Source organism: Lissotriton vulgaris, chromosome 7 (assembly GCF_964263255.1).
Source record: "Lissotriton vulgaris chromosome 7, aLisVul1.2, whole genome shotgun sequence".
NCBI lineage: Eukaryota > Metazoa > Chordata > Amphibia > Caudata > Salamandridae > Lissotriton > Lissotriton vulgaris.
This window is the reverse complement of record NC_141695.1, coordinates 992911932-992924585: the sequence shown is the minus strand read 5'-3', so window position 1 is coordinate 992924585 and position 12654 is coordinate 992911932. Positions and strand designations below refer to the sequence as shown.

At 44.8% G+C, this 12654-nt stretch overlaps 1 protein-coding gene across 1 annotated transcript in view; it reads right to left on the bottom strand.

The window, feature by feature from the left end:
* The window catches only part of LOC147702831 (teneurin-2), a 1317719-nt gene extending 1315553 nt beyond the window's left edge, over nt 1–2166 (bottom strand). The window contains exon 1 of the mRNA XM_086931409.1: nt 1915–2166. Coding sequence (XP_086787535.1) covers nt 1915–1960 — 46 coding nt within the window. The 5' untranslated portion in view covers nt 1961–2166. The remainder of the gene's footprint in view (nt 1–1914) is intronic.
* Between the last annotated feature and the right edge of the window lie 10488 nt (nt 2167–12654).

Below are 12654 nucleotides of genomic sequence, written 5' to 3'. Positions count from 1 at the left end.
AGCGCCCCCTTTCACTTAAAGCTGGCAATAAACAGCATATGTTACCCCACACGTCTCTATATAAGATTGCGGCGGCGGCATCTATTTCTTATATATTTATTTAATTGTGCTCCCTTAACCAAAACAGGATGCAAATCAAGAGGCATTGTGACTCTAAGAGAGACGTTGCCTATGTAAAGGAAGTGATATATAGATATCCTGTGATGCAGCAAATAGTCTATTTCTCTTGTCAATTTAGCTGAAATGTGGTAATAATTAGACCTTTGCACCATAGTAAGAGATGTACGCTTCTTAGTACAAATGCCATAGGTTATCAGGCCACATTTATTTTTCATGGCCACGGGTATCCAGGAATCCATCCATCCAGCCACACTTTACAATGGCAGCTGACGTTGCCTGCTTTCTAATAGCCTAGGCAGTAGGCACCTACACTTTCATATCTAATGAGTACTCCGTGGCACCTGCACCGCACTGTTATACTTAGGATAGCGCTTAGAAGTCGCAGTATAAATCAGCTCGCTCACAGCAGTAATGCTCCCAGACGTCCTCCTCGAAAGCAACGTGCAGTAAGTCTAGCAGCACAAACTTTTATCTTCTGCAAAGCCACAGAGAGCGGATCCCACATCCGCATAGTGGGAATGCTGGGGTTGCTCACTTTAGGGGGTGAGTTTGAATGGATACGTGGGTAGCCTTGCACTAAAAACACTTTAGCTTCGAAATGGTGGGTGCCTCGCTCGGAAAGGGGGACCCTCTGCTGGGTGTCAGGGTGCAAGGAAAAGAACCGGGGTAGAAGTCAGATATGCCTAGTAACGATTTTAACGTGCACCGGGCGGACAGTGCACATACCTCCATGCACTCTTTGTTCTGCCTGCGCGGGGGTCTGGGCAGGTATCCCGGCACGACTGCCGTGCTTTGTGGAGGCACGGTGCGACCTCTCGTTTACCTGTCTGTTGTCGAGGGTCACCGGTGCAGTAACACGCAGCAGCATGTCCGAGGCTCCTAACGTAGGCGTTCGCTGTTTGGGATAAGATCCCACATGCCTCCTGGACACAGTCATGTGCGTCCGTTTTTCACGTGTGTCGTGTTAACCTCTTTCTCTCCAAGTACCTGGGACAGGTGTGCCTGGTTGAAATGAGAATTACGCGTGCTGTTAGGTGGGATGTCGAGGGACTTCTACCAGATGTCCTTTTAACAAGAGCGCCCCTGTGTCATATACCTTGTGTCACTACACAGTCGAGCGACTGACCAGCAGACGGGCGCCGAGACAGTTTGTCTTGTGCCACCTGCTGTAACAAGCAGCACCCCTTGGGCTCACCGGCCGCGGGGTCAGGCACTCTAAGACTTGCATGGATTGTGATCCTCGGCGCGCTGCCTGCTCACCACTGCCCTCGCCGTGAACACACGCGCGGGGAGAGGCTCGCTTCTGAGAATACTGAGATATGGTAATGTATTATTCCAGCTGTCAAATGGATTTTGAATAGCTCGAGGCAGATTCCCATTAACAAAAATCTCACGGTGTGCGGCTGTTGACAAACTGGAGCCAGGTGCTCCGCGGAGGGTTTCAGACTCACGGAGTGCTGTGACATCCCTTCCTGATCAGCGCTGCAGATTAAAAACACATTAGCCGCCGAGGTCCACCTCCCCGTAAATAGCGCACACTCTATGTCTCAAATAGCGCCTCGACGCGACCTCAGAGAGCTTCCTGAAACATACCCCAGCAGCATTATCCTTCCTGTCACAAACTACCCCCTGACACGTTTCGGCTCATCAGCATCATTATAGGCATTCCTATCATTTACAGCCCGGTGCTCTTAGCACATCACACCGGTGACAAATGGTGCGCCAACAACATTCTACATGCAGCTTTCAAGGCGCCTCGTGCACACACAGACTCCGGGAGCGGAGAGTTCTTACCTGCCTCGGAAGGAGGCTTCCTGCCCTTGTTAGCGGGGTGCAGCATGACTGCCCTCCAGCCTCGCCGCCACCTCCAGCATCAGACTGCACAACCAAGTCCCTGGGTCCTCGCAACAAAATGCTGACGGAAAGTGGCTCTGCCTGGCTGTTCCCTTATAGGTCCCTCCGGCGGCCGGGAGCCGGGGAGCGGCGTGACATCCCCTCCCGCGGTGCGGGTGTGCGGCAGCGGAGCCCGGGCGGAGGCGAGCTCGGCACTGCTCTCCCGCTCGAGCTGTGGTTGGAGCTGCGCGCGGGCGGCGGCGGCAGAGCCGGAGCGCAGGAGAGGGGCGCGTCAATGGAATGTGACAACGTATGTGCATCAAAGGGAAGGAGGGAGGCAGCGAGCGCGAGCGCAGGGAGGGAGGGAGGGCGCGAGGGTGACAGGGAGAGGCAGCGCATATAAAGGGACGCCGAGCGAGCGCGAGGCAGGGGATTCTTAGAATAAAACTCCGTCCGCGCGCAGCTCTTGCCCTTCCGGCCGCCTCTCCGGCGCACCAAAGGTGGAGCGCGCGCCTGCTCCTACGCGGTCTTAGTCCCGACCAGAGGCAGCCGCTGTCCGTAGGTCTGGTGCTGGACCCCTCCTCGCGCCAGATCCTTTATCTGCCCTTATTTAACATACCTGCGCTGACTAATGCGGGCTGCCATTCAGTCCAGCCACTGGCACTAACAGCGCAACCTCACAAGCAGCTTGATCGTGATTTTAAGCAAGAGCGCCTATAAGTGACCAATGCTTGTCACGGGATGGGAATGCTCTGCGCAGGACGCTGCTAGCTTTCTGTTAAATGGGGAGAAGGCACCCCGCAAACGGCAAATAACAATGAACACAGGCATGGCAAATATTGCACGTTCACACGTTCTAGAGACCCGGAAGCGCTTCCTACTTAAATTAAAATATCTAGTATTATGCTACTTGAACCCAATCGTCATTGTACGCAAGCGCCGAGAAGCCACGCACGCTGCACTGTAAAAAGTACTCAGCCAAGCCACTCAAGTTTACGGTTGGAAATTAGTCATGCACCAGCTATGTTTACAAGTACAATGCAACCCCTCTCCCATTATGTCCCCGATTATGACACAATATGCACAAGAAGATCTCTGGGCGCTATAGTGTACAGTTAAACATTGCTGGAGCACGCATTATGCAAGTGTCAGGGGCAGTGCGAATGTAAAGCGCGTTGCACAGGTTGGCTAATTGGGGGAAAGAAAGGACGCATTCTTCTTTTTTCTACCCAAGGACAAGTGATTTCTATGCTCGCCGACCCTTGGGAGCGCGCACATGTTCAAAGAGCCGTCGTCAGTGATACCTCAGCACAGCCAAGTGCAAGTCAAGCTGCACTGTGAGGAGAAGCGCTTCGCCGTTCACTTTTCTCTTCCTTGGCATTCTTCAATGAATCCTCCCCCTCCTTTTGTCTTGCTTGATGTGTAGGTGCGGATCTCGTGGCGTAGATTGACAGGTGCCTCGAGGGATCAGAAATATATTGTGTTTATCTAATTGCCTACAAGAGAGGTTACCGCAGAACCTGTATTTCTATCCTTTGCTTCCAATGTGGCGCGCGAGCCTCTGTGCCTAGCTTAGACAAGAGTGCTGTGTTTCACAGCCAAGACTCCCACACCCCTTTCCATTATTATTCAGGCAAACGCAGGTTTAGTACATCGATGCAGTATTTTATTATAAAGGCTATGATACCCATCCCAATTCTACAGAGGCGTTTCTAGAAGCAAGCGTGCCAGGGGCCCTGATCCGAGCAAGGACAATGGGCTACATGCCCTCCCCAGATGGTATAATACAGCAACTATGGGGGTGCAAACAGGGTCGGATTGGGATCACAATTCGGCCCGGGCACTGACGAAAAAAGTGGCCCACATTCAGGAGGCGTGGCCCATATTTAAGGGGCGTGGCCCACATTCAAGGGGCGTGGCCTTTCATGAAACACCATTTGCACAGACAAGGAATGAAAGTGGGAGGATACTGTTCTTGCACAGGACACAGGGCCAAGGTGACAATGGTCTACATGCTGAGCAACTAAAAAAATAGCAAGGCCCCTTTTTGTCACAAAATTATTCCAGCCCTCCAGCACAGGAGCACCTGAAAAGCAGCAAAGCCCCTGCTATTACTAACCTACGTAGCCCTCCCCAGACCTTCAGCACAGGAGCACCTGAAAAGCAGCAAAGCCCCTGCTATTACTAACCTACTTAGCCCTCCCCACCCAGACCTTCAGCTCAGGAGCACATGAACAGAGGTAAGGCCCATGCAATTAGTAAATTAATCAACCCTCCAGGCCTTGGGAAAATGTCCTGGCAGGGGAGCACAAAACACAGCTTTCTGGGTCATCCAAGGTAGCCAGGTAGCCAGGGGGGAGGCTGAGGAGAAGCTGGTGCATGGGAAGTGCCTTCCCAGTGTGTTCTGGCAGTTTGAGTATTTACCATTTACTGTAGTATTACCCTTGTACCTGTGTATGGTACCCTTTTGTAACTTGCACATGTCATTTTTCTCATGTAACACACTGTTTGCTACCTCTCATTTTTGTTTGCTTTAGATACTTGCACAAGTGCCACCATTGCCTACGTAACGTTTGTTCTTGTGCTGGAGTGTCTGCAATTATTTGCAGTATTATACCTCTACTTGTATTTTGTACGCTTTTGTAACCTGCACACATATCACTTTTTCCTCCTGTAATGTATCGTTGGCTCCTCTTGTATTTTGGTTGCTCACTATTGTCACTTTTGATTCATGTAACTTAACGTTTGCTTTTGTAATTTGTCCACTTATAATTTTTTCCTCATGTATTATTGCTGTTCCTAGTGTGAAGCGCTCTGACACCTTCGTTGAAAGTCCGCGCTATATAAAATCGCATAAATAAATAAATAAATAAAAAAATTCCAAACATCACCAGGCCCCCACAACAAGACCCATTCTTCCTCGCCCATTATGCCCTGAATGTGAAGGGCTGTGGGTGAGGTGTTAAGACTAACACCGTTTCTTAGCTGCATGGGCGCCAGGGGCCCGAGGTGCAAATGGCTCAAAGGCCTGAGAAACACCTGGCCCCCAGGGAGGCCGATTATTGCAAACAATCACCCATGCCCAGCCTCAGCTTGATTGCTTGGCAGGGCAGGGGTGAAGGAGAGGCCACAGCTGACAATCGCTGTCTGGCCGCACAGCGAGGCTGCTTTCATTTTCTGTGTCTCTGTCTCCGTGCACTCTGTGGGCCATTTTTTTTTCTCCCCTTTCCTAGTCCACTCTCTGTGGACTGGGACAGGGGAGAAAAAAAACGGCCCACAGAGGGCACTGAGGCACCGGCCCTTCGGCCCATTCCCGAATGCCCGCCTTGCCAATCCGCCCCTGGGTGCAAAGGTTCCACGAGATCATTGGGCCCCAGTGCCACTGCACCTGCTGCACCAATGATAGATAAGCACCTGATCAGACGGTTGTTAGGCACCACAGCAGCGATAAACAAACCATCTTTTCCACTGATGTGTGGTACCAAAGTTGAGTCATTTAGCAGGAGCCCGAACCTGCAGTTCACGTTAATTTCTACTTTTAAAGAACCAACATTCGAATAGCCCATTCACAATAGTGGATTTTTTGCAAGCCAACCACAACATAAAATTGTAAAAGGGTAAATGGGATTAACAGCCATTTTTACCTCAGGGTTATGAGTGATATCATAGGTAATTCAAGCTTCACATTCTTCTTTTTCATGTCACTCAGTATGTTTGCTGTGGTTGTATCTATAAAAAGTTTATATACCCCCCTCACAGCATACTTATTATTATGAGAACCGGCCAATGACCATAATGAAATGTTGAATTACAATTCTAACTCCACTCTTTGACAGTAGGGAAGGTTATAAAGTAGACCGAGGAAAATATAACTGTACTATAAAATTTTTGATGCACTCACTTGAAGGTACCTAAACAAACTGTGGGGACGGGTTCTCACAAAGATAGTGTTTGTCTGGTTCTGACAAGGTTAGCCCATGATATATGAACCCCCAACATCTAAGACCTTTATGAATTTGAGGAAAGGGTTTCTGAAATGTTCCAGCTGCAAAGCCTGTAAAAACGGATGCAATACAACACGTTATTTCATTCCTTTCAAGGAAGATCCAGTTCTGATAACTAAACAGTTATCTTGCAAAACGGAGTTTGCCGTTTATGTGCTGCAGTGCCCCTGTGAACTCAGGTATGTAGGGAGTACCCGGCTGCCGGTTCACAGGAGAATACTGCAGCACTTGAGGGCAATCACCAATAAGGAACAAGCCTACCCTGTGGCACGCCATTTTCAGGCGGTACACGGGAGTGATCCCAAACATCTTGTCTATTTTGTTATAGATTGTGTGCCACCCCTGAAGAGAGGGGGTAATAGGGATGGGCTGCTCAGGGTACTTGAAACTAGGTACATCTTAGAACTTAACAGTCGTGCCCCTGGAGGTCTGAACGCCAGTGAGGACCTATACACTTGTTTGTAGTTCTTTTCAGAAAATAAGGTGCACCTATACCAGAGCTTGACTCAATCATACTGTTTGGTTGTTAGAATGGACTGTTCCAAATTCACGAATTACTAAATTTACAGTCAATAGTATTGTTTTGCATGTTTTTGGTTGCTGCCGTGTATTTACATCTGTCAGATTAATGATTACGAAATAGGGAGGGGCTCTTCCCTTTTTAAAGAAACTGAGATAATTGCACTCAATCACTTTTAAAAATATTCTTTATTTGCAATTTTTGCGATGATGGCTGCTCCTTGTTACAAGATGGGAATTGGATATTTTCTAATATGTGTGTTTACATACGGTCTTTGTTTACATACAGCACATGACACTTTACTGGAAATTCCCACTTGGGATATATTCTTTGAACGTTTTTTCAAAAAGGGTTGGTGAAACATTGTCCTCTTGTAAATCATGAAATTTAACAATGGTTTTAAATGAATTGTATATTTATATATTTATATGTATATATTTATGAAGTTTTTATATATATATATATATATATATATATATATATATATATATATATATATATATATATATACCCAAACCAAGCCACCCCTCCAGTAGGAAAGACGAGAGCCCACACAGGTATTTCAGATTAAAAGCGAGCATCATAATGCATTTCAGCACTCCGTTCCTTCCTCAGATGCCTTTGCTCGTTCAATAATTCTCTGTCCCCTTAAGAAAATGGAGCGTCTCACTAGGATTGGCAGAGACACTCCTTCCCCCTTAGAAGGGAAGACTTTCTGGACTCGCTTCCCGAGTCCACTTGCTGAAGAGACATACGTGGAAGTCCTTGCCCCAGTGGGTGACGTCTGCAACTCCCTCTGCATTATAGATCCTGTAGTGTAAGGGGACCTTCACCCAACCGATGCTGCCCCCAGCGCGCCGGAAGGCCATCGCCTAAGTAAGCAGAGGCATCGTGATGAAGTCATTACCCAGTTTGACCAGCCTGGCAATGCTCTGAAAGTTACAGTGGTCCGGCGTTTTCCCAAGTGCCTTGAGACATTCCACCTTTTTACCAAGGTGCACCGAACTCTTGAGGGTGGAGGCTCGAGGGCGAGTGGCCGTGCACACAATATATATATATATATATATATATATATATATATATATATATATATAGCAAAAACAAGGAGTTCATGGAGTGACATTCACAGCGTCTTCGTTCTATTAGCGGCAGGCGAGGGGATGTGCAGGCACAGTTGTTACGGCTACCAATAAAGTTTTTCGCTATGGGAGCACCATCAGCCTTTCATTGGCCTAGGATCCACCAACCACATGGCAGTTCAGTTTAAATAACTGTGCCGCTTTACTGACGGCTTTCCGCACTGATGACGGCAAGAGCCAGAAAGGCGTCTGCGGATACTTTCTAGCCGACACACAACCCGAGCGTGCACCGGACCTTGGGAGTACCATGAACTCCTTGTTTTTGCTGTGTTACAAGCGGTTTCCACCACTGCTACCCGGTTGCACCCGCCGCGATTTCGGCTGGCCCCAGGTGGGATACTGTGTTTTGGATATATATATATATATATATATATATATATATATATATATATATATATATATATATACACACAAAGAACTAAGGCATGCACATCCAGGGCCTGTGAAGGAAAGCACTCACGAGGTATCCGATATACAAAGTGCTTTATTCAGCAGATCCCCACCCCCTGACAGACGAGTTTTGTCTTGCAGCTTCGGCAATTGACATTGACAAAGCCGCGAGGTGAAAAGCGTCTGTCAGGGGGTGGATGTGAGCTGGATGTGTGCGCCTTAGTTCTTTGCATGTTTTGCGGCTCACCACCGCGGTAATTAAGATTTAAGCACCCGGGATTGGCTGGCGTGAAGGCGGTAAAGTTCTGTGGTTCGGAGATATATTTATATATCACCAGAGAGAGGGTTCCTTCTTGGATCGAGTCCGTAGTCAGGTGGTGCGCAAAGCCGGTGGAACCACAGCCGGACAATAGTATCCAAGAAAAGTTCAGTGAAGGGCACACTCAAACGATATTCTGCTCGTGCAAAAAACTTGATTCCTCAGTTGCAATGCATTACAACTGTAACACTGTCTTGATCACACTCTCTCTCTTTCGCTCTCACTCTCTCTCAGAAAAATGGTGAACCAGTTCGTTTTCTAAATGTATGCATAGAACTGTCAAATTCTCATTCAGCTAGAAAACAGAAGTCAATCAAAAATGAGCAGCAGTCCTAAACATATTACCAATGGAAAAAAGAACGTTTTTTTTATTTCAATGGATCAAAAACCGAAATCCTAATGGAAGGCAAATTGATCCTATGTCCTGCACCTTTGTTTGGCTGACCTTTCTTGCAGTGCCCCTAAACACCATCAATGAAGGTAAAAATCTAGGGCTAAGTCTAAGATACCGACATTTCATTTGCATTGTAAATCAAATCAGTTGTCAATGGTAGCGACTTCCAGTTATCGATCCTGCAGAAAATTTCCACTCTCCTTCAAACTTAGCAGATAGTATGGCTGACATGTTTACTTGAAAATGACATCTGCATGGACATCTGCAATAATATATACTTTGGGTTGCCCAAATAACAATATGGATGGACTGCTGAGCGATCAACTCAAGGATGTAAGATGTGTGACCAGGTGAAACTGGTGCTAAAATTGCCATATTTGCTGCCAATGGAATCAGATTAAGATCAAATTCTTTTAAGATGTTCACAAGACCCAGTGAAACAAAGAACTCACAAAAAATCAGCACCTCTTTAAACCCTAGGAGAGACCTCAACCAGCTCACTCTAACCGGACCCAAAAACAAAAACACGGCGGATGCCAGGTCTAAAACTCTGGGACATTCTGAGTCCCATTCTTTTGGGTGAACCAAACCACCAGCGCTTCAGAAGATTCTTAAAAACTGAATTATTCAAACTGCTATTCAATTTAGCACAGATGCCTTTTGGACATCTGTAGAATGCTGTAATGAAACATATTACAACAAGCAATATGCTTAGTAACCTACACAGTTGCCTGCAAATACCCTCGAGTTCTGCTTCATTGTTTTCAATTGAATAATTTATTCAGCACTCAAAAGTGATCACAAGGTAACCATGCAGTACTTTTTAAAATGATATACATACAAACAGTGATAAATCCATGTACAGACTAACTTGACATTATCCCATTGGCCCACATGAATGCAATATAATTGTCTCATGTAGAGCAGCCTATGCTTAAGTACTGGGATGCATGTAGCAGAAACATAGATAGATAGCAAGCAAAACATTAACCAGTGGAGTACAGAGAGGTGCAGGAACAACTTGGTGTGCTGTACACTGTAAGCAGAAAGGGCTAATGAGAGCCCTTAGCTTCTGCGAGCCACCAGAGCTCTTCATGATGGTTGTCCAGGCAGTGGCATAGTGTGGGTTGCCAGTGCCCGGGGCAAGGCAAGTACTGGGCAGTGCAATTTGTACCTCCAATTTTGAACCCCCAAGAATTTTGCACCAGTGGCAACCAGCCCTGTGGGCCCTCCCCCACGCTATGCCACTGGGTCCAGGTACCATTATTGCCTACGCCAGAGCAGTGTTGGAATGACAATATGCGCTTGAAAATGTTTTGCACCCGCTTCTGTCAATAACACAAAATCTAATTTAAACAACGTTGTAATAACAGATTTAAGCGGCAACCTCTTTGAAGGTGCAGGCCAGGTGGACATCGTTTGAGGAAATGGTTAGTAAGGTGTTAAACAGTTCCATACAAGAGTAAACTCTTGAAGAACCAGGTAAAACAATTGACGATAATTACACCCCTCTTATCAAATCTCTTATCAAATCTATGGAAACAGATCTAAAAAGAATGGACTCACTACAGCTATCACTGATTGGGAGGGCAAACGTTATAAAAATGACAATGTTTCCTAAGGTGCTTTACAAATTAAGGTCAATCCCATTTAAAATTGACGAGAAAATTATTAAGAAGATTGAGGCTATTTTCATGAAATTTTTATGGCAATATGGAAAAATAAGGCGGTCAAATAGATATATGTCATTACCACAAGATAGAGGTGGGTTGGGACTGCCAGATATTAAGAGCTATCATCTTGCATGTCTCCTCACAGACATGGCTATTCTATTCCATCCGGGGGGCCCAACCCTCAGGCAGGGGGAGATACCATCAATTTTTCAGCTATTGTTGGGAAGCGAAGCCGTAGGACTTTTATTAAGGAGAACTCAGAGGAGCTATTACGAGGAAATAGGATACAAGACACTTGAAGGTCTATGGTATATATGGAAAACGGTTAAAAAAGTTCTAGATATACCTACTATCCATCATCGTACACCACTTTGGAATTCAACACTCTTTCCAAATCTTAGTAGGGATGGAACGTGGCGCCATTGGGAGAGTCATGGTATTGTGGAGTTGGGGCAAATAATGATCAGAGATCAGTGCAGAACATTTGAAGAACTTACACAAAACTATTCATTACAAGGTTATCAAGAGTTCAAATACATACAGATTGTAAATAGAATTAAATCAATTAGGCCACGTATCACTTTGCTTAGGAAATTCGAACTAATTGAGTATTTGAAGTCAGGGGGCCATAGAATTAGAGATATATATAAAATATTTAACGACGCATCAATTGACGATATTGGAAAAATTGAAACCGCATGGTCCAAAAAATTTGGAGATCCCGAAGTAGACCTTGATAAGGCGTTAGCTATGGATAAGAGGTTTCTGCGCTCCTCGAATCTCAGAGCCCAACATTACAAAACCCTATTTAATTTATACTATACGCCCAAAAAATGATTCTCGTGGGGGAAAGCGACAGATAACAACTGCCCCAGATGTGGAAATGTAACAGCAGATCTTATACACATGTTCTATGGCTGTGAAAAATTAAAAACTATTAAAATTGAAATAATACGGTTTTTAGAGGGGCTACTGGATGTCAAAATTAACCTATCCCCAACCTTGATAATAATTGGCTGTGATGTGAAATTAAATATGAGTATTGAGGCTGAAGCTTTAGTTTTTATTTCCGTAGCAGTTCTTAGGATTTTAATTAGCGCAGCCTGGAAGGATACAGAAGCCCCAACTTTTCAAATGTGGTTGTGCAGAATGTTGGGCATACATAATATTGAGGAAGCATTATATGATTTAAAGGGAGCGAAGCTAAGGGATGTGGGCAAGCGACTTTGGGCCCCAGTGGCTACGTGGAGGACAGCAAAACTAACTACAAATGAATGATTTACTGGTTGTGTAGATATTTAACATGTCAATTGATTCTGTATTGTTTATTATTCTTTCTGTTATTTCGCATGACGGTATAATGCTATGTTTCTATCTATGTATCTATGTATCCATTTAGGAATATGTATTTACCGGTATGAACTCTCATTAAAAAAAATAAAAAATAAAAAAACAAGAGTGAACTCTAAATAGGAGGAGAACAATAAATTAAACTGTACTTAGGACTATTTTCTAGCAGTGGTTTTAGCTCCCCAGAGAGCTACTGCTATTTTAGCCGCCTTAAACAGTTTAGAAGAAATTACATCCTGTTTGGCAAAGATTTTACTTTGAATGAATGTTAATTGAAGCAAGTAGTGTGGCTAGAAAATAAGAAATATGGAAGTTCAGATCGCACCTAAATGGGCAACAGATAATACTACCTAAGAGAAGAACAATGTGCTTTAAGGGCTATGTATGGCATATGGAGAGAATAAGTTATGTAACTTTTTTAGTCACACATTGCCTGAAATGTCATATTAGGGCTTTATTTACTAGATTAGATCATAACTAGTAAAATAATTCTGCGATCCTTGTGCTTCTATTAGCCTTCTTCGTCAAGAAAAGTAGTCCACATTTGTTTTGTCTCCTATTTCTTATCAACAGAAATGTGGTGGTCACCCAATGCACACTGTCATATTATTTTGTACAGTATTATTACATGTATCGAATTTGAAGCAACATATATTCATTCTCATGTATTCATATCTTCATTGGAATGAAAAAAGCATATCATTATTGCAGAATCTATTTTTCAGGAGTTGAAGATGGTTTCTGTTCTTCCATAAGGGAATGCTGAAAATACTATATATCTCGTGTCAAATGACTTCATGCGAATCATGAACTCATTATGCTAAAAAAAACAATTCCTGAGAGTATCACTTTCAAACCTATCTTACATTGTTTTTTCCCCCCAGCAAAATCATTTTTTTTGGATAAGATTTT